General features: G+C 45.6%; 1 protein-coding gene across 2 annotated transcripts in view; it reads right to left on the bottom strand.

The window, feature by feature from the left end:
• Positions 1-2122: 2122 nt before the first annotated feature.
• Positions 2123-22946, bottom strand: part of CFAP299 (cilia and flagella associated protein 299) — a 345532-nt gene continuing 324708 nt past the window's right edge. The window contains exons 5-6 of one of the 2 annotated variants that reach the window (XM_028743975.2): positions 7180-7309; positions 2123-2404 (exon numbers count right to left, since the gene is read on the bottom strand). In XM_028743975.2, the coding sequence (XP_028599808.1) occupies positions 2309-2404; positions 7180-7309 (226 nt within the window). In that variant the 3' untranslated portion in view covers positions 2123-2308. The remainder of the gene's footprint in view (positions 2405-7179; positions 7310-22946) is intronic. The other variant, XM_028743976.2, reaches the window with a different exon arrangement.

The raw sequence follows: 22946 nt of genomic DNA, 5'->3' as shown, positions 1-22946 counted from the left end.
GCCCTTCCCCTGGAGCTGTTCTGCTCTGTGATTTCTTTGGCTCTTTGCTCATTCCCAAGCTGGATTCTCCCAGCCCTCCCTAAGAGCGTTTGGCCCGTAGCATCACCTGCCCCCCACCTGCAGGAAGAGACGCATTTTTCTAGGTGGGTACTTTTAATTAGAGATTTGCAAACTGACAAGGGAACTGTTCCTTTCGAGATGCAAAGATCCAGTTTCCTGGGCTTCTGGGTGAGGTGTGAGACCCTATATCAAGGAGAAAGGAAGCAGGGAAGGCAGGGAGAAATCTTGCGTTTAATAGTCTAGCTTTGCCATGCAGGTAGTAGGACCATAGGACCACACTGGGGGCATTTCCACACAGAGCTGCTCTAGCTCACTTGGTTAGAGCAGGGTGTGGATAATGCCAGGGTCACAGGTTCGGTCCCTATATGGGACAGCTGCATATTTCTGTATTGCTTTGTGGGGGGTTGGACTAGAGCAGGGATGTCCAACCAGTAGATCGCGATCTACCGGTAGATCCCCGGCTGATCCTGGTAGATCGCGGGATCCTTATTCCTTCTCTCCTAAAAAAAAGCTCATCAACTCTGGGTAATCCACCCACCCTACGCACGCACCTCCTCACTCCAATGACAATGGGTAGATCACTGCCAGTTTTTTTTTAAATACTGGGAGTAGATCGCAGTCTCTTGGGAGTTGGACATGCCTGGACTAGATTATTCTCAGGGTCCCTTCCAACTCTATAGTTATATGATTTGATGTGTTAGCATTTCCAAATGCAATTAGTGAGCTCCCCTTCCAATTGTCTTTTGTTGGGTGGGATGGGGAGGAGAGGGACCATAGCACAAAAGGAATGAGTTACTGTATTTTTCGCTCTATAAGACACACTTTTTCCCTCCCGAAAAGTAAAGGGAAATATGTGTGCGTCTTATGGAGCCAATGCAGGCTGCACAGCTATCGCTGAAGCCAGAACAGCAAGAGGGATTGCTGTGCAGCAATCCCTCTTGCTGTTCTGGCTTCAGCGATAGCCGTGCAAAGCCTCTTCAACAACATCTGATTCAGAATATTTATTTTCTTGTTTTCCTCCTCTAAAAACTAGGTGCATCTTATGGTCAGGTACGTCTTATAGAGCAAAAAATACGGTACCTAAGCTGGCTGCCTAGCCCTTCCAATTTACAGTTTTCAAAGCATCAGTGGCCAACCTGTGGGCCATACTTGGCTAGACTCCAGCAACCCAGCCAGTCAGAGACGATGGACATTGTAGTGCAGCCAAGTCTGAAGGGCCACAGGCTGTGCAAGCCCTGCTTTAAAGGATCCACCCAACTCCAAGGTGACACATGTAAAATCACTTGAAGTTTGGCGTTGAGTTTCCAGGGCACTCATTTAGTGAATATCATTAAGTGAAGAGCAACACAGCTCTCTTCCCACCCCACCCTGCCCTATCTTATTTTGTTAATTCAGTTTCACCTCCTCCTGTTCTGATTCACACCACATTCGATGCATCACCAAAAGTTGCATTCCCCCAAACCTGCACACATTTCCAGAGGTGTGTGATCCTTTCATTCTTTCCCCTTTAATGGCATTTACAAAGCCCTAATGTGGAAGGCATTCTGTGGTTTAAAAAGTAATTAGAAGTAACTGTGCACTGAGTTAACACACGTTTCTAAAGGGGTGCTATATTTTAGGGTTCTAAAACACCCTAGTGGTCCCAGGCCCTAAGGAAGTTAGATTGGCTTCAACCAGAGCCAGGGCCTTTTCAGCTCTGGCTCCGGCCTGGTGGAACGCTCTGCCTCATGAGACCGGGGCCCTGCGGGATCTGATTTCTTTCCGCAGGGCCTGTAAGACAGAGTTGTTCCGCCTGGCCTTTGGCTTGGAGCTAATTTGATTCCCTTCCTCCCTCTCTTTCTTTTTTCTTTTCCTTCTCCTCCTGCGATGAGGCTACATTTTAATATTTTAATGTTCCATTATTTTAATGTTGTATTTTATTTTTGTTTTTAAGTTGTAATCATTCATCTTGTTTTTATTATTGCTTGTAAGCCGCTCTGAGCCCGGCCTTGGCTGGGGAGGGCGGGGTATAAATAAAAAATTATTATTATAAAATGATTTAAAGCACTCTTATGCAGATAGGAAAACAAAGGCAAAATCTCTTTAATAAACAACCTCAGGAAAAGTGCTATTTGGTAACTGTTCCTTATCAGCCTAAGGCACCCTTGACTATTTAGTCCTTGGAATAAACTACTCCCCCCCCTCTCCACCTCTGGTATACATATTAAAGACTTCTTCCAGTGTATTTATTCCTCGTCAGAAATGATGTTTAGAGCTTTCTTCTGAGGACATGATCATAAATGACCACCTGCAGGTAGAGGTCCGTTTCGATTGGAGTCCGTGTTGTGTTGTCCCCTGGATAAGCCTGAGGATGGAACAAGGGCGAGAAAGAAACCAGAAACTCAAATCAAACACCATTCAGTTCACACCATTGCGATCTGTGCGGCATGAGATCCTGGGAGGTTACGCACCACTGGAATACTGCCAGCTCACAATGACATGCATCACGTAACATGCCAACTTTGGCCCTCTGTTCCAAAGTCTACCTTGAGAGCTTGATCTTGTGAAAGGCCCAATTTGCATGGAATGCCTAGCCAGGAGCAATGTTTGATTTGCAATAGCTTCTGGGTGCATAAGGGACGCGGGTGGCACTGTGGTCTAAACCACAGAGCCTTGGGCTTGTCGATCAGAAAGTCGGCAGTTCAAATCCCCGTGATGGGGTGAGCTCCCGTTGTTCTGTCCTAGCTCCTGCCCACCTAGCAGTTCAAAAGCATGTCAAGTGCAAGTAGATAAATAGGTACTGCTCCGGTGGGAAGGTAAACGGCGTTTCCGTGTGCTGCTCTGGTTCGCCAGAAGCGGCTTAGTCATGCTGGCCACATGACCTGGAAGCTGTCTGCGGATAAACGCTGGCTCCCTTGGCCTATAGAGTGAGATGAGCGCCGCAACCCCAGAGTCATCTGTGACTGGACCTAACGGTCAGGGGTACCTTTACCTTTACCTGGGTGCATAATGGCTAGGAAGTTGGGCAGGCAGCTGTCAAGGGGCCCCAAGTGCTACACACTCATTCTGCTGTCTGCTACAAGTGGAATGAGAGCCGATTGTCCACACTTTGAGGGTATTGCAGCCTCTCAGTTTACAACCTGCTGTCTTCTATCCTCTCTAGTAAGCATCACATAGCTGGCTTGGTAAAGGTAAAGGTACCCTTGACCATTAGGTCCAGTTGCGGACGACTCAACTCATCTCGCTTTATTGGCCGAGGGAGCCGGCGTACAGCTTCCGGGTCATGTGGCCAGCATGACTAAGCTGCTTCTGGTGAACCAAGCAGCACACGGAAAAGCTGTTTACCTTCCTGCCAGAGCGGTACCTATTTCTCTACTTGCACTTTTACATGCTTTCGAACTGCTAGGTTGGCAGGAGCAGAGACCGAGCAACGGGAGCTCCCCCTGTCACGGGGATTCAAACTGCCGACCTTCTGATCGGCACATCTTTGGCTCTGTGGTTTAACCCACAGTGCCACTTGCGTCCCTAGTAGCTGGCTTGGTAGAGAAGGGTTAATTTGGAGGAGCAACCATTTCTAAATATTATTTTCCATTCAATGTCTCCATTAGATTTTATGGGGGGAAAGGCATCACCTCCCAAAACTACCAGTCCTCCATGTTGTCCCATAGGTCCTGAGTGGGTGGTGATTCTTTGTCTCACAAATCTATTTTGTGGAATTCAGCCTCCCTGGCCCATTACACACTCCAATGTAGGAATCCAATTTTGACCATTTTCATGGGTATTTATGCCTCTGTGCAGTAGAGACACACAAGGAAGCTAGAAATGCAATGTGTACGGCTTTAAAGAGCCGAAACCCCCTCTGTGCTTGATTTGGTCCTCAATTCTTAAAAGTATATATTTCACACAGCAATAGGGTATCTGCTTATTTGTTACAGATGTTCCACAGCTGCAGGAAGTTAGACCAGTGACCCACTTTGAATGCAACCAAATACACTTCTTTTTAGGTATGCATTTTTAAATGTCTTGCAAACCAACACACTCCCATTTTAAGATGTGTATAATTTGATATTTGGTCCCGTTGCTATTCATATGCAACCAGCTTTCGTGGGAAGTACTTCAAAGAAACCCTCATCCGAGAGCTGTTCTGTGCAAACCCAAACAAATTACTGCCCGGCTTACTCTGCGTTGGTTTTGAGAGGAACCAAAGCATGGGTGTGTTTGCCATATTCAATCTATAGTCCAAGGACTTAAGATGCAACGTTTTTAAAGGGACAATGAGGAACAGATGGACTCACTCAGATCACTGCAGATGGACACACTCAGATCACAACAGAGGGCCATTGTTCATAACGGAACTCTCTAACCAAGACAGCAAAGAAGCAATGGAAAAAGGGATATGATTCAAGCAAATCCCAGTATTTTAAGTCCCATTTATTTCAATCAAAGGTAAGCATTTTATTACCTCTCTTCAAATGGAATCGAAGGGACGTAAAATGCTTACCTTTGTTTGAATCATGGCCATTTGTCCATTATTCTCTGCTGTTTTACTGGAGTGGGGGGATTGCCTGAAATCCAGTGCACAGAGCACACTATGTAATCTTGGGTCAGTCCAATGTAGGACTCATGTAAGATCTCGTGTGCTTTGCGAGATTTCACCAGAACCTGCTGCTGCTGCTGCTTTGCAACCCAGGTAACGGAGGCTTCCATGCGGTGGCAAAGTGGGATGGCAGCTTTTTGTTTTGCCTTAAGCGGTGAAATGGGGCACACCACCCCTGCAGTGACAGAATTGTAAATTGCATACTGTTCATTTGGAACAGAAGTATATGGGACTGATTTCCTAAGTTCCCTCCCTCCCGCACATTCCATGCACACACTTTAAAAATACTTAAACCAATTTGTAAAAAGAAGGTAATGTAGCATTTAACTGTTTTGGTGTCATAACCTGGAGTAAGCGGAAGACAGTGAAAAATCAGCTTGTCAAATGTGGTTGTTTGAGAGAGAGAAACGCCTTGAAATAGAGCCATTGCAGTGGGGTAAGGAGGGCACAAACAGTGTGGGTTTGTATGTAGCTTGTTTTAAGAGGCGTAATGACTCTGATGGCTAGAGCGTGGTGCCAATAATGACGAGGTTGCAAGCTCGATCCCCATAGGTCAGTGATGGCCAAACTTGGCCCTCCAGCTGTTTTTGGACTACAACTCCCATCATCCCTAGCTAACAGGACCAGTGGTCAGGGATGATGGGAATTGTAGTCCCAAAACAGCTGGAGGGCCAAGTTTGCATTGCAGGGGATTGGACTAAATTAACCTCAGGGTCCCTTCCTGCCCTACAATTCTATGATTCTAAGTCCTCTTAGCAACACTTTTTGGTACTAAGGGCGCAACATAGGAGACCAGTTTCCCAGTGCTTGCTAGGGGACCCATACATTATCTCAGTTGCCTTGGCCTTGAACCTACCCATAAAATAGGAATATAGGAAGTTGCCTTATACTGAGACAGACCATTATATTGTCTACACTGACAGGCTGTAGTACTTCACAGTTTCAAGCAGGAGTTGTTCCCAGCACTACCTGGGAATACCAGGTAGTCCTGGTCATGAGCTCCCGGAGACTGCAAGAAGCTAAGTAGACCTGCTGCTGGCTCAACTCGCTTTCTCATTCAGTCTGCCTGCCTTCCTTTCAGCGGCAGCCCCTCTCCTTCAGACCATGTGCTGTCACATGACCACAACCACAAACAAACTCACAATCAAGTCTCCAAACAGCTCAGACAAGCAAGCAACCTTGTTCCAAAAGACACAATCTCACTCTCTTCAGTCTCTTCCAATTCCAATCCCTCCAGTTCTCCTCCTTCCTTCAAATGCCCCTGTTTGCAAGTCCTGTTCACGAGCTCCTGATCCCAAGCTCCCAGAGACTGCAATAAGCGAAGGAGAAGTGCTGCTGGCTTTGTGTAGGTTGGTTGTTGCCTCTAAGACTGCAGGTGCACCCAGTTTCTGCACAGGATTACTGAACTATTATTACTGCACTATTACATAAGGAAGTGCCCAAGGGAATCTGGGGAGTTTAAGATGCTTCTCTAGATATGCCTTATGCTTAATGAAACTGAGGCCCACTGCTGTCATCCATGGGAAAAAAAGTCTCATTCAAAAAGAATTAAAAGATGACATTTCCATCTTGTGAGGCCTACAGCTTTACAGGAAGACCTACCTACAATGAGATCTGTTGCTTTCAGATAGAACCAAAGTACATGGACCTTGTTTCAGCAGTACTTAAGATTCATATGTTCATGATTGTTTCCACCTTGGCTGCATTTACAAGATGTCCCATTTGAAGAACATCATATATCCAACTAATATAAGAAACAGATAGGTAGCTGTGTTGGTCTGCCATAGTCAAAACAAAAAAAATTCCTTCCAGTAGCACCTTAAAGACCAACTAAGTTAGTTCTTGGTATGAGCTTTCGTGTGCATGCACACTTCTTCAGATACACTGAAACAGAAGTTGCCAGATCCTTCTATATAGTGAGAAGGTGGGGGAGGGGTATTACTCAGAAGGGTGGTGGGAATGGGTGATTGGCAGATAGCTGTGATGAGCCTGTTGACGACTCTTAACGACTGCAATAGGTCTTACAGTGAATTGCAACTCATTACCAAACTTAAAACCATGGAGAGACCTGGTCTGAACAAAGACATTGGATTCTTATCTCATTATACATGACAAAGCCATTTTTCACCTTCTCACCCCTTGCTTTTCCCTGTAAGACCTATTGCAGTCGTTAAGAGTCGTCAACAGGCTCATCACAGCTATCTGCCAATCACCCATTCCCACCACCCTTCTGAGTAATACCCCTCCCCACCTTCTCACTATATAGAAGGATCTGGCAACTTCTGTTTCAGTGTATCTGAAGAAGTGTGCATGCACATGAAAGCTCATACCAAGAACTAACTTTAAGGTGCTACTGGAAGGAATTTTTTTTGTTTTTAATATAAGAAACGTCCTTCATGATGGAACATCACTTCTCAACAGGACAAAAACCAGACCCATGCATTGTCCCTTGATCCGTGAAATGAGCAGTAAAAATAAAAGCATGGATGTTTTACACAGACAGGCCTGTTGTTTCAGGGAAATGACAAAAGTGACAATGCTACCTTGGGGTCAACATTGATGACCTTCCTGTCAGACTTGTTCTTGAAGAGGAGGCCGCACACATTTTCTGCAATCACTTGGTAATTTGGACTTGAATTCAGGCAGCAGATATTCCTGTCCCAGTTGTAGAAACTGTAAAAAAAACCACAACAATCCAAAGAATAGACAATGCAAAGCATCTGTTTGCAACGTTGTACAAGCCTTGTGCTGCCCCCAAAGCTACTGTCCTTCTGTCTCGGGAGACAATGGAGGTGTGGGCCTTTGGGAGTGAAGTCAAACTGTTGGAAGGTTGCAGCATCTGCTGTGGCTGTAGACACTGATATGGAGGAGACGTGTTTTGTTGCAGCTGGGGTTGCAGATCAAGGCGTCCGGTTGTACTGCTGCAGATGCAGCACTGCATTGCTCCCCTCTGCGCTCTTCCAAGCAGTCATTCATGAGTGGCTTTCCAACAATGCCACATATTCACTCAGGGACATTTACAACAGCAAAATGTTTGTCATGGCATCATTGTGCCTAGGGTTCCATGCCCCTATAAGCAGCAGCCAATCAGTGAGAGTGATGGAAAGGGGAACTTGCAATGCAGTGACATTTTGCATTTACAAGCAGACAGAATGAAGCGACACAGCTCTATGGTATTTAGCAGCAGCAATATCTCAGCAATAATATGTCGTTCCAGAGCAGGACTAGAAATCCTGTGCGCAGCAGCCACCGTGAACCTGGTATCTTGCTTCTAGCTCTTATCCTAAGAAATCTACATGAACGGTTACTCATGTTTTCCATCTGAATGTCTCCACGGGAATCATTTCAAAGCCGTGGAGAAAAATGGCATCATGTCAGGACCAGCCCTTTGAATGCTGGCAGAGGGGGAAAGGCATGTCTGCACTATTAACACAAATTCATTTAACTCTTTCTCTTCACTCTCAGAAACCCCAAGAAACAAGTTACTCTGCAGATATGCCTATAGCTTCCAAGACATCATGTTGGAAAGGCAGTCAAAACATTGGCTACTTGTCACTGGCAAGCCTCCCAAGCCACTAGATAGGCTGTTGCAGTTTCATGGCTGGCTTGCTGTGCAGAAGGCAAGCAAGATTTCAGAAAGCTGAGTCCTATCCCTTCTGTCCCTGTTGAAATGCCCAACTCTGCCCAAAGATTCTTCCCTCTGTCAAAGCATAGGAAAAGGAAGCAAACCAAAAGACACAGATACTGTACTTTGTCTGAATGCACAATAGGGTGTTTAGTTAATCCTATGTGACAGAAATCCTTCCCAATTCTCTTTCTCAAGTTCCAGTAAATAGCCTGTGCTAATGTGTCTATTCTACCTGTCTAGTCTATATGCACCTCACATATCCTATGCCACAGGGACATTTCTAGGCTCAGGGGCAAGGGGCATGGCATACATTTGCATAATATCTGCATGCAAATTTAGTCAGCTTTTCAGAGTGGGGGGGGTAGAACTCTGGCTGTGAGGTCTTAGTTTGAACTGTGGGGGTGCCAATAGGATTTGCTGAGCCCAGTACGTGGGATTGGACCTTCCACCCCCACCCAGTGATGGATTTACATATAAGCTAAACAAGCTATAGCTTAAGGCCCCACTTTCTTGGGCCCCCCCAAAAAATTTAAAGAAAAAAACAACCTGGATGTACATTTCCAAAATACAAGATAAAAAACAAATAAAATAAAACCTACATATAGCAACAGTGTTTTGTGTTGTGTAGACTCTAATGATGTAAGTAATGGGCCCTGCCTGCTCCCTAAAATATCACTGGCTTGCTCATTTCTATATATAGGTGCTTACATTCTGCACGGACTGGTTGCATGGCAACATGTGCAAATGGCTTTAGATACCTATTAGGTCCATCAATTACCATATAGCATATATTCAACACAAAAAACAGCGACAATTTGTTGTTGACAAAGGACATCTGGACATATAAAGGGCCCCATTACCTTCAGTAGCTTAGGGCCTCATCAAACCTAAATCCGGCCCTGACCCCACCCATAATCTGTTGGCAAGAACAGCTGCTTACGTACATATTTAAACGGAAACAAGTGCCTCTGGGCACATCAAGATGGCGAACGGCTGACTTGGAGATACTTGCATGGTTGCAAAGTCTGTGGAGAAGCTAACTAACCATCTACAAGCTTCACATGAAGAACTGGACCATGACAACTTTATTGCAATTTGGTATTTTCTCCAGGATGTATGGAGGAAGGAACATTCATGGCGTCCCTCAAGTGTGTATGGGACTCTCTGGTCGGAATGGCTGGGTTGAGACAATTAGGGAGTGAGGGTTCAAGAAGGAGAAGAAGTAAAACCAACGAGACTTCCCTCATTTAGTGGAGTGACACAGGGCAGGGCATTATTTTTCATTTTTTTGCAAGGGAGGCTGAAGAGGGGCTGGCAATGGTTTGATTTGTAACTCTTACTTAAGTTTGTGCCAAATGGAAAATATGTCTGGTTGTTGTGGTCTCCCTAGCCTTTCTGCTTGGAGCATGTCCAGCTGCATTGTAAATTGGAAGACTGGAGGCCTACAGAAAATATGTGGGGCCAACAGTAGTTCTGCTTACCACCTTTTGACTTGATTTGCCCCCATCAACCATCACCCCTCTTGGTCCCCAGGTTTTGTCCTGGGGAATTCTGCTTGTTCGCTTCAACCTCAAAACAGGCTTTGCATGTGCCAAGAATGCTGTGTTTTATGCTAGTTGCTGAAACTAACTTAGAGATGATAATAGTCTACGTTAGCTAGAAATTACTCACTGTTTTTCCTCCTTCTTCCAGGCTTCTCACTCCTGCTCACTCACCTTCACTCATTTAATAAAATCTGGAATTACAAGTCTAAAGCTGACTAATGTTGCTAGATCACAGGACTGATCTCACCCATTTCACTGGGCTGCTCATCCTGAAGCTACCTTAGGGGAGTTAAAGGGAGCTTGCTAAAGCCTGTCTCTTCTCCACAAGTAAATATTGCAGGTCTCAGTCCTCATACGCCCAGATTACAGGTGTTTGAATAATATGGGTGGGGGCAGTTGCTGGTAACTTAAGTAGGCAGTACTTCTCAGCCAGATCTACCTCACATGGAAGGTGGGAGCTCTTCTCCTTATATTTGCAAACCCATTCTAAGTCCCCATCACAGAAACAGCAGCAATAGAACATTTGCTAGGCGGTGCTGCTTATATGAGGGCAGTGAAACCTGAGTTTGGATGGGAGGCATACGGAAGTAAGGGAAGAAAAGGAGGCTGGATGCTGGGAAAGTGAGCCAATGGACAGAGCAACTGAAAGCAGGAATTGAAGTACAGAAGAAGTGGAGGAGGCAAGAACAGGAGGGAAAGAGGAATAGAAAACATGTGGTGCTGAAAAAGAGAGGCCTACGTAGAAAGGTGCACTGGGGTGATACATCAGTAGAACCTAGAGATAAGCAGTGCGATATTCCCAGAAAGAGAAACGGCAGACATGGGAAAACTGTGGGCTAAAAAAGACCAAAGAGGCAATCTCTCTGTGTGCAGATGTGCACACTCAGTTTCACACATAGATTTGAACTAGCTAGCAAGCCACATTTGGGGTTGCAGGTGTTACATAGAATGTATCTCTTCATCTAGCGTTGCTGCTTTGCAATCTCTTTCACTCACCATAAAGCGGCAAAGCTAATAGCCAGATTGTGCAACTGGATAGGTGCTCGGAAGGAAGGGGGGGGGGAGAAATGCTATCAGGCAAAAGCTTTCCACCTCTCGCTCTGAAACAGGGAAAAAGAAAGCTCTTCGGTGAAGGATTTCCCCCCAATCATTAAAAATAAATTAGACTTGTGGGGAAAGAACCCCTAATCAGCTGCAGAATAATCACTTCCTTCATTTGCCAAGTTTCCTGCGCGCATGCAGCGAACGGCAGCGTGGTTCCATCCTGGAGGGCTTGTGCACTGGGCAACCCCAGGCCCACACATGCACTGCTGGTGCATCAAAGTCTCCTCTGCAAGCCCGTTCTTGACACGACAAGCAAGCCTGAGTATAACCATTATGTGGCTGGCTTTGGGTTTTCACCAGATGCTCAACTGGCACATAACGTAGCTACAACAGTCATCTGTACAGTGGTACCTTGGTTCTCAAACTTAATCCGTTCCGGAAGTCCGTTCCAAAACCAAAGCGTTCCAAAACCAAGGCACGCTTTCCCATAGAAATAAATGCAAAATGGATTAATCCGTTCCAGACTTTTAAAAACAACCCCTAAAATAGCAATCTAACGTGATTTCTACTATCTAACGAGACCATTGATCCATAAAATGAAAGCAATAAACAATGTACTGCAGTCACACAATCAATCAATCAATCAATAGCTGAACTGGGTTCCACACACACACACACACACACACACACACAGCCACAAAAACGCAAAATAAATAGCAAAAACAGACAGACCTCAGCATAACGCTCCAACCAGTGGTTCTCAACCTGTGGGTCCCCAGATGTTGTTGGACTTCAACTCCCATCATCCCTCAGCTCTGGCCTTGCTAGCTAGGGGTGATGGGATTTGTAGTTCAACAACATCTGAGGACCCACAGGTTGAGAAAGGCTGCTCCAAATGGAAGTGTGGCACTCAAATCGGAAGTGTAACACTGAAAACGGAGCATGTTCGGTTTCCGAAAAAAGTTCGCAAACTGGAGCACTTACTTCCAGGTTTGCAGCGTTTGGGTTCCAAATTATTTGAGTACCAAGGCATTTGAGAACCAAGGTACCACTGTACTTGCCATTTTCTGACAGTTCTGTAGTGGAGAGATGCCCGCCACGTGGACATCCATTTACCTAACAAGGCGGGCGGTGAGAATGCAAGGCATGGGGAGGTTTCCGCCATTTGCAGAGTCTGCCCCTTGCTTCTGGAGAAAAAAAAAACAGGGTTGGTATGGTGGAATGCCCCTCCCTGTATCACTGCCCAGATGAAAAATACATTTTCTTCCAGGGCTCGGTCCTTGCTGGTTTCCCTGGGCAGCATCACAGGCGAACCCCTAAAATGTCCAATGTTGTTGTTCGAGCTGGAGACGCCTCATCTGATTCCCTGGTGCTTCAGCCAACACAAGCTGCCCCAGAGGGGCAAGCGTGGCTCCCTCTCCAAATTCTTCCTAGCTGGTCAGTGTGGAGATAAGATTGCTTTGCATTCTTCTCTCCAGCTTTGCAAAGGACAACGCTCTGCTCATTAAGCATGGCAACAGCCTCAGCCATTTCCCTTGAAAATAAAAGAAGCATTCCTTTTGCAGCTGGTTAGTGGGCACCGCTCAATGTCGCATAGTCCACATACCTGAGTCCCTTGTTGAAGAGTATCAAATACTTTTTGGAACATTCGGAAATCTATTAAAATAATAATAATAAGAAGAAGAAATCTACGCAGGAAATATTTAAAACGCTTTGGCGTTCATTGCTGTCAATTTGATAGCATTTCCCCCCCCTCTCTCTGTCAGGGAGATTTAAAGCATTTAAAAGTCATCTCTAATTCTATTAATCCAAATTAGATTTAGTTGCATTAGGGCTGTAGTGATTCTTGGGTTGAAGTTGGTGCTACAACAAGGGCTGTTATTTTTCCAGAGTGAATCAAATTGTCCTGAACGACAAAAAAATAAAGACAAGCTGAAAAAGATAACAATGGAAAAAGCAGAAGGGGGAGGGAGGAGGTACAAAACAGTCCTTATTTATTTAGAAGTTTTAAAACGCCTTTCAAGGTCAAAGCAGCCCTCTTGTCACTCTCCAAATGCAAATACAAAAATCAGAGTAAAATGTATTTAAGATCAGCCTCCAGTGAAATGAATAAAATAATCTGAATCTGAGGAAGCCAAAGATTCGTGGGTAGTCCAATGCATGTCATGTAGGACCAGGAGTGGAGGGCCCTGCTCTTGCCCAGGCCACACCCCACCCTGGCACAACTTTGCAACTTCCTTGGGTGCTTTTGCCAGGCTAGAATGTGCCCTTGTCCTGATCATGTCCTGTGTGCCTTGTCCTGTGCCTCTTGCTCACCTGTCTGGTTGGAGAAGTATATAGTGTAGTGTGGTGGTTAAGAGCAGTGGACTCGTAATCTGGTGAACCGGGTTCGATTCCCTGCTCCTCCACATGTAGCTGATGGGTGACCTTGGGCTAGTCGCACTTCTCTGAAGTCTCTCAGCCGCACAGAGTGTTTGTTGTGGGGTGGAAGGGAAAGGAGATTGTGAGCCGCTTTGAGACTCCTTAGGGTAGTGATAATAATGATAATGATAATGATAATAATTGATTTATACCCCACCCTCCCCGACCAGAGCTGGGCTCAGGGAGGCTAACACCAGTAAAATTACAATAAAAACATAAGGGGGGGGGGACTTAAAATACAGGTTAAAAATACAATTTAAAATGCAGCCTCATTTTAATAGAAGCCCATAGATCAAAACCATAAGGGTAAGGAAACATAAGGGTCAGACTGAGTCCAAACCAAAGGCCAGGCGGAACAGCTCTGTCTTGCAGGCCCTGCGGAAAGATGTCAAGTCCCGCAGGGTCCTAGTCTCTTGTGACAGAGCGTTCCACCAAGTCAGGGCCAGTACTGAAAAGGCCCGGGCCCTAGCTGAGACCAATCTAACCACCTTGCAACTTGGGACCTCCAAAGTGTTGTCATTTGTAGACCTTAAGGTCCTCCGCGGGGCATACCAGGAGAGGCAGTCCCATGGGTACAAGGGTCCTAGGCCGCATAGGGCTTTAAAGGTCAAAACCAGCACCTTAAACCTGACCCTGTACTCCACCAGGATCCAGTGCAGTTGGTAAAGCACTGGATGAATGTGATCCCGGGATAAAACGGAATATCAAATCCAAACTCCTCCTCCTCCTCTTCTTCCTCTGACATATGTGTGGCTGGAATGCAGCCCTTTGCACAAAGTTAAGAGCTGAATCCATTGCTCCATCCAGTTTTGCCTCTGACCTCACCCACCACAAGCACACAGCCCCCAGAAAGTTGCCCACTAGGGAATGTGGTCCTTGGGCTGAAACAGGCTTCTTCACCCTGGCGTGGACAATAGGTTGGATCCAACTAGAAGCCCTACTCAGATTGAAATGAATCAACTGAATGAAGTTAGACGTGACCCCTTGTTTTCAAAGGGTCTCCTCTTGAGTATGACTTGGCCAATGCAACCTATTTTGTGGCTGTCCAAGTGCCAAAATGAGCAAATTTTCTCCACGATTTCCAACGTTTATCAGTGAAAGTCGCCTTTCATGGCAACCAGCTGGAAACTGAAACAAGTCTCATGGCACAAAAATTCCAACACTTTCTGTTCAATTTCAAGGCAACTAAGCTGGCTAGCTATCGTACTTCATCCTCACCTTACCTTGTAGACAACAGAAGTTTTGCCAACCAACTGACAGTGGTAATTGACCAAAACAAGCCTCAGGTTACAACTGCTTCTGTCAATTTCAGGTGCATCTCAAGAACCTATTTTCACACGTACCTAATTTCCATAATTTACTTATCAATGTCATCAGAATGGGCTGGGAATAGAAGAAATAAATTTATCCTCTGGTGTTTTCTTCTGCAGATTAACAGTTTATTTACAGTAACTTCAGCTATATTAGCAAATGCATTTAACTCTAAGCTATCTATGCTAATCAGAGCAATCATATAATATATTTATGCCCCAATGTAAACCTGAGCTAGAAAGAACTACTTAAATATTTCCTTCTCTGTTTGAAGGATGCCAAATATCGGAGCACTTGCCTGTCTCCTATCTTCTTTGGTGTCTGAGAAAGGCACCATGTAGTTATATTACTTATTTATTGAACTTGCATACTGCTTTATATTTCAAGAAATCTCTTAAGTGGTTTACATCAACGTTGCAGGAGGAGACATGGGTCTTCCTGGCACTGGTCCTTATTGCTTTTAATTTAATTTCTTTTTTCCTCTTTGTGTATTTATGGTTCCTTGTTAAGTGACCACCTCACCAAGTGAGATGCTCTTTGCACACATGCACAATACACACATGCAAATAACAGCGCAGGAATAATTGAGGGAAGGAAATACAGCAAATTTGCTGAAATAGGCTGACCTGCTTATTCAGACAATTGGGTCAGCATGCAATTCTACAGCATGCAACAGCCTCAGCCATTTCCCTTGACAATAAAAGAAGCATTACCCTTGCAGCTGGCCAGTGGGCATTGCTCAATGCTGCATAGTCTGCATACCTGAAATAGTAAGTTGCTGGAATAGGCTGTTCTGCTTATTCAGACATCTGGATCAGCGGGCAGTTCTACTGCTGCAAACACCAGGCTTTGGTCCTTACCTGCTCCCAGGTAAGCACCCTATCATGTTTGTTTGTTTGTTTGTTTGTTTGTTTGTTTGTTTGTTTAAGTAATTGTTTGAACCATTTCTAGAATGGAAGACTACCGAAACACCATAATGGCTTTGCCAAATTAAAACTAATTGCCAAATTAGTAAATTGGTAGATTAAAGCTATGTGCCATTAAAACGCAGAGCCTCTTGGCAATGTAACACTACAGCGGATAGACCAAAAATACAAATTAGGAATGTTCCAGGTAGTTTATACAAACAGAGAGCCAGTGGGGCATAATGGATCCTTTGGTGGATGTGGGGCGAGCAGGCCCTGGTTCGAATTCTAGTTTGGCCATGAAGCTCAGTGGTCTGTGGAGAACCAAATGGGATAATGCCATATTATACCATGGGTATATACGGAAAATGCCATATATGCCATGCCCTGAACTCCTCAGAAGGTTGGTCTCTAGATGTAATAAGGTAAAGGGACCCCTGACCATTAGGTCCAGTCGTGGACGACTCTGGGGTTGTGGCACTCATCGCGCTTTATTGGACAACGAAGCCGACGTACAGCTTCCGGGTCATGTGGCCAGCATGGTGAACCAGAGCAGTGCACGGAAACACCGTTTACCTTCCCTCCGGAGCGGTACCTATTTATCTACTTGCACTTTGACGTGCTTTCGAACTGCTAGGTTGGAAGGAGCAGGGACCGAGCAACGGGAGCTCACCCCGTCGCGGGGATTTGAACCGCCGACCTCCTGATCGGCAAGTCCTAGGCTCTGTGGTTTAACCCACGTCCCTCTAGATGTAATATGTGTATATAAATGAATGAGGTGGTACCTGCCGTTTTAAACAGCAGAACGCTGTTGAGATGGCTATGCCTGATCTGCCCTGTGGCGCACTGCGTTATTTAAATCCTGCTCCCTTTTCTGTCTCTCTCAATCTCTTTCACCAAGCCAAGAAGAGTTCCTCCACTTCGGTTCTCCGAGTTTCTCTCCCCACCCACACAAACGCATCCAGATAAAACTATTCCCTATAGCAGAATGGGAATCCAGTCAAAAGCTAATTACAAACAATGATGGCTCAACAGCTTTTTTCACTTTGTGGTTCCACGAGTTTATGATGTCAGTCATCCGGCTCGACTTCCCGCCTCCCATCATTGAAACTACTGCCTTCTCTCAAGCGAGTGGTGAAAGAACAGGGTGGTGACAGCAGACAGAAAGGAGGGCAACGGAGATGAGAAACGTGAAGCAGACCCATCGGGCTTTCTGATATCTGACTGCTATTATATAATCATTTTTGCTGGCACCATTCCTGGCTTTGCCAAATAGCACAAGGAGGAGCATTGCGCAGAGGTTGGATCCAGCCCATCAGTTTTCAGGGCCGATATTCCTGCTTACTTCAGAGGGATGTAAGGGCATACACACCGGGTAATGCACATCTTCAGAACTCAAGAGGAGCATTTTAAGCCATGAAAGCAGTTTGCAATACTGGGTTTCGGTATCTGTTTAGCAACACCGAGCATACCTGGTTGAAATAACAGCAGCCGTCCAATGTTTACAATAGTGCGTATAGTGCGTATAGTGCATATAGTGCAAGTTTTTAATTTTCTTGCCTTGCTTGTGAAAAAGCAAGATGGCCTTGCAGCTGTCCATTATTTGAGCAACTTTTGAGTAACTTATCTGAACAACTTTTAAAGGGCTGTTGTCTCATTGGGAAGGATTCAGAAGGGGTGTGTGTGAAAAGGATGGGCAGAAAAAAGTTTTTAGAAGGCTTCTTTCTGTGAGGGAAGGCTGCAGGAAGTGGGTATTTTTCATCCTGCAGAAAAGAGGAGATGGGGGAGATGGGGGAACTGCTGCTCTCACGTACTAGAAAACACTGAAAAGAAAACAGAAGTATTTGCCATATAGGAGATGAATCAATGGGTTTAATTATCGGACTACAAATATGGGCTAAAAGAAGGCATTCTGGCCAGGTTCCAGGGTTGTTGTCAGGAGGTGGGTACCCCAAGTCTTTGCCACTGAAAAATTCAGTGCCGGTGTGACTCCAGCATCTTAATTTGCAGCTCTGTATGCAAACTACAATATGCACATTTTACATAAACGTTTGCCCCAAGCTGCTAAAAAGTCCCAAGCAATACCCCTGCCAGCATCTCAAAACCAGGCATGCACTGGGATTTTCCAGGGCTCCCTTTCCTGCCACAGCTTCTTGTGCCCCTCCGAAAGCTGCCATGGGATGTTGAGAGGCCTTCGAGAGCAGCATCCAGCTGAGAGGGTTGCAGCTGGAACACCAAACCAACACAGCTGCTGCTACTTGCTCTGTGTCACCGAATGCCACTGCTGGGGAGGTGGGCGGAAGATGGGTGAGTTTTCCTAGGGTTTATGGAGGATGCACAAGGGCCGTTTTCATCAGCCACACCTTTAACGCAGAATATAGTTGCAGCCTTAGGCTGCGTTTGAGATGTAATTTAAGGTTATCCTATACAAGGGCTGAAGGGATGCGGGTGGCGCTGTGAGTTAAACCACAGAACCTAGGGCTTGCCGATCGGAAGGTCAGCAGTTCGAATCCCCACAACGGGGTGAGCTCCCGTTGCTCGGTCCCTGCTCCTGCCAACCTAGCAGTTCAAAAGCACGCCAGTGCAAGTAGATAAATAGGTACTGCTCCAGCGGAAAGGTAAACGGCGTTTCCGTGTGCTACTCTGGTTCGCCAGAAGCAGCTTAGTCATGCTGGCCACATAACCTGTATGTGCTGTACGCTGGCTCCCTCGGCCAATAAAGCGAGATGAGCGCCGCAACCCCAGAGTCGGCCACGACTGGACCTAATGGTCAGGGGTCCCTTTACCTTTATACAAGGGCTAAGAGCCCCATCAGTGTGGTGAGGTGCCCTTGTTTACGGTCACCCTCTTCTGCACTTTTACTCTGTTAAGCTCCTCCTCTTGTCGCCACGAGCTGATCTGCAGTGACGCCAACGTGGGTCTGGTATTTCTGACTATCACGGGGTAAGCTCCTCCACTGACTCACAGGGCCTGGGCAGCCTTCAAACAGGTAACAGAGAAAGACCTGGGAGGCTGCAGAGTTGGAATTCCAAATCCTTTAGAAATGCTGTTAGATCAAACCGTTCAAATACTTGGGCCTTTGGAAGATCCCTGACTTGTGCTGATTAATTGGGTGGTTTTGGAGCCTTTGGATAGAGCCAAACCAACAACATACTCGTGGCTTCAGATAAGACGGCTTGGCTACCCAATTCTTTTACACTGTTTTTTTTTTTTTAACCTTCTTAGTTTTAATTGCTCATTATGCTGTTATCCAAATGGGCTCGCTCGAAAGAGATTCTTGGATTTGACTACCCTTTGCTGTGTGGTTTCATAAACCCTCAAATTAACAAGCCTTGGCTGCATACTTAGTCAACAGATACACCCTACGTGACAGATCTTAATCAGTCAAGTCATGTGTCACACTACAACGCTCTTACATCAGCTTTCCATTGGATTTTAATAACCCAAGGAAATGGTAATACTCAGAGATGGCCAAATCCTGCACCGGCGCCAGCAAAGTGAGGATTCACAGACGCACACTGCCAGGTGTGTCTTCCTCCGGAGAACCCTGCCATGTAAACAGAGGGGGGAAGATTAATGGCAATATCTTCTTATTAAAAAGGTGGGAGGTGTCCAGTGGGGTGCTATAGAGATTGGCTTTCAGCCTTGATTTTATTTAACATATTGAGTGGCGTGCTGGAGCAGCTTTCAGATCAAAGGGTTTTGTACAGCTCCTGTCAGCATTGTTCCTTTTTGATCTTGCCATCTCTCTCCACGGAGTCCCGATATCCCTGAAGCCACAGCATGGAGCCTCCCTCTCCAGTTTGGGTTCTGCTTTCACCCCCCAAAACCCAGAAAGAACAGGGGTGGGGTAGATGGAACACTGGTTTTCAGCGAAAGCACACACAGCTTCTTTTGATGTTATTTGGAGTTGTGCGTATCCCTCGTTGCATTTCAAAGCCGCAGGCCTAAGGCTTATGTATACAGTGCAATTTGTCCCCAGGTTATAGCCTCCTCCCGAGCTGGGGCTGGAGGCTGAGAGGTAAGCAAGAATCTTAACTGCAGCTGGCCTCCAGCATGAGTAACAGACAGCTGGTTAGTGTTTAATTTACACATGGTAAACACTGCAAAACTATTCTGCGCACAAACCCGCAGGCTCAGATTGGTTTTTATCGCGCTGACGGATAAGCTACTGAAACAAGATAGGGAAGAGAAGTGAAATTTAAAGATGACCTTTGCTACTTATTTATTTTTTAAAGAAATGGGCCTGATCAAAATCTGAAAATGGCAATCCCATTAAAATACAGGTAGAGCACAGTGGAAAATATAACATCTCAACTCTCAGTGAGCTGAAGGGGTCTTTCCTCATCAATTGCGCACAATTCATTTGCACAATTTCAACCTTGCACGGTTGGCCACCCAACCTCTCCTTAAAAACCTCCAACAAAGGGATGATGAGAGCTGTAGTTTAAAATAGAATCATAGAATCATAGAGTTGGAATAGACCACAAGGGCCATCGAGTCCAACCCCCTGCCAAGCAGGAAACACCATCAGAGCACTCCTGACTGGAGAGCCAGTGTGGTGTAGTGGTTAAGAGCGGTAGTCTCCTAATCTGGGGAACCGGGTTCGCGTCTCCGCTCCTCCACATGCAACTGCTGGGTGACCTTAGGCCAGTCACACTTCTTTGAAGTCTCTCAGCCCCACTCACCTCACAGAGTGTTTGTTGTGGGGGAGGAAGGGAAAGGAGAATGTTAGCCGCTTTGAGACTCCTGAAGGGGAGTGAAAGGCGGGATATCAAATCCAAACTCTTCTTCTTCTTCTTCTGACATATGGTTGTCAAGCCTCTGCTTAAAGACCTCCAAAGAAGGAGACTCCACCACACTCCTTGGCAGCAAATTCCACTGTCGAACAGCTCTTACTGTCAGGAAGTTCTTCCTAATGTTTAGGTGGAATCTTCTTTCTTGTAGTTTGGATCCATTGCTCCGTGTCCGCTTCTCTGGAGCAGCAGAAAACAACCTTTCTCCCTCCTCTATATGACATCCTTTTATATATTTGAACATGGCTATCATATCACCCCTTAACCTCCTCTTCTCCAGGCTAAACATGCCCAGCTCCCATAGCCGTTCCTCATAAGGCATCGTTTCCAGGCCTTTGACCATTTTGGTTGCCCTCCTCTGGACACGTTCCAGTTTGTCAGTGTCCTTCTTGAATAGACTGGGGGGCACCAGGTTGGGGAAGGCTTACGCATTTCTGACCCATATGCCATACATTCATATAAGCACACAGAGGTAATCATACAAATAAAAGCACACAGAGAAGGAGACTTTTCACGTATCCTGCCAGAAAGCTCAGGCCCTGCCCTTAAATCCTCATGATATAGATTATGCTGTGCTGCAAGGAAGCAGCGCCTGTCAAACATATCTGCAGACAGATTGCCCCAAATGACTCAATCGAGTTAGCCAAGCCGCACACTAAAATGAGAGAGGCAATTACCCACGGCTGCCTCAGAACCAGTAATCAATCCCCGGTCTGGAAAAAACACTGGTAGCCCAGCCACAAAGTCTCTTCAAGAGAAGGAAGAGAGGAGAAGGTGCAGCCAAACACCTTGCCTTGGGCTGTGCCAACCTTCAATATCCCTAAGAAAAATAAAATTAACAAACAAAACAAGATCTAGATGACGATAATTACTATTTTTATGGTGCCTGAGGACTAACCATAGACAATGGGTGTGTTTGTGTGTGTGTGTGTGTGTGTGCATGTGCATGCATGAGAGGTACAGCCTTCTGTGCAATTGAAACACCACAAGAAAAATAACCCAACGCCCGTCACCTGTCACTACAGAGAAAAACACACATTGCATGTGATAAAGGAACACATCGGAGGGAAGAAATGTTGCTGAGAGGGAAAGTTAGCAGCAGAAAGAAGGACGTACGGGGGGAAAAGACTGGCTGTAATAAGGGCCAGATTTAGGTTTGATGAGGCCCTAAGCTACTGAAGGTAATGGGGCCCTGTATATGTACAGCTGTCCTTTGTCAACAACAAATTGTTGCTGTTTTTTGTGTTGAATATATGCTATATGGAATTTATGGACATAACAGGTATCTAAAGCCATTTGCACATGCAGAATGTAGGCACCCTATATATAGAAATGAGAAAAAACATGATATTTTAGGGAGCAGGCTAGCAGGCAGGGCCCATTACTTACATCATAGGAGCCTACACAACACAAAACACTGTTGCTGTATGTAGGCTTTATTTTATTTGTTTTTTATCTTATATTTTGGAAATATACATCCAGGTTTTTTTCCTTTTGGGGGGGGCCTGCAAGAGAGTGGGGCCCAAAGCTATAGCTTGTTTAGCTTATATGTAAATCCGGCACTGGCTGTGATGGTCTAGGAGATGTTCTGCAGGTGTGGTTTATTTCAAGGAAGTGCTGGAAGCAGAAGAGGGAGGTGACTTGATGAGGAAGTAGAGGGGACGCTGACGCATGAAGGGGCTCGGGAGACACCATGAAGGGAGATGGGATGTAAAGGGGCTGAGGAAACTATCAGTATGCCTCTAAATGCCAGTTTCTGGGACGTGGGTGGGGAGAGCAATGTTGTGCTCATCTGGCTTGCAGTTTTCCCATTATGGGTATCCGGTTGGCTACTGAGAAGAGATATGATAGCCATCTTCAAATACCTAAAAGCCTGTTACATGGAAGATGTGGCAAGCTTGTTTTTTCCTGCTGTGGAGGCTTGTTTCTGGCCATCAAACATAAGAGTCACATTAATCGAGAAATACGTAAAGTGAATGTATGTATGTATGTATGTACAGATATACAGTGGTACCTCGGGATGTGAACGGGATCCATTCTGGAGCCCCATTCACACCCTGAATAGAATGTAAGACGTGACAGCGTGTCTGCGCATGCACTGGTTGCGTTTCGCCGCTTCCGCGCATGCGCTTGACGTCATTTTGACCGTCTGCGCATGCTCAAGCAGCGAAACCCGGAAGTAACGTGCTCCATTACTTCCGGGTCGCCGTGGAGTGCAACCCGAAAATACTTATCCTGAAGCATATTTATCCCGAGGTATGACTGTAGATATATAAATTGTATTTTGTATAAATTATAAATAAAACATGTTCAACCTTTCTACTGGTAGGGCAGGGGAGCCACAGGAAGGAAACAAGGTCAGAAGGGGGCCATGGTTGGAAAAAGGTTGAGAAACACTGGACTAGATAACCCTTGAGATGTATGCTTGTGAAACATGGACCACCCCAACTCCTCGAAAGTTTCCATCAATGGTGTCTCAAAATTTTTTTACACATCACTTGGGAAGACAGGTGAATGTACTGGAAGAAGCAAAGATCACCAGTGTTGAAGCAATGATTCTTCAACATCCACTTTGTTGGACTGGTCATGTTGTGCGGACGCCTGATTATTGTCTTCCAAAGCAACTACTCTATTCCAAACTTAAAAATGGAAAGTGCAATG

The sequence above is a fragment of the Podarcis muralis genome, chromosome 9, assembly GCF_964188315.1.
Source record: "Podarcis muralis chromosome 9, rPodMur119.hap1.1, whole genome shotgun sequence".
In the NCBI taxonomy this organism is placed as follows: Eukaryota; Metazoa; Chordata; class Lepidosauria; order Squamata; family Lacertidae; genus Podarcis; species Podarcis muralis.
The sequence above is the reverse complement of the archived record's forward strand: the minus strand, read 5'-3'. Positions and strand labels throughout refer to the sequence as shown.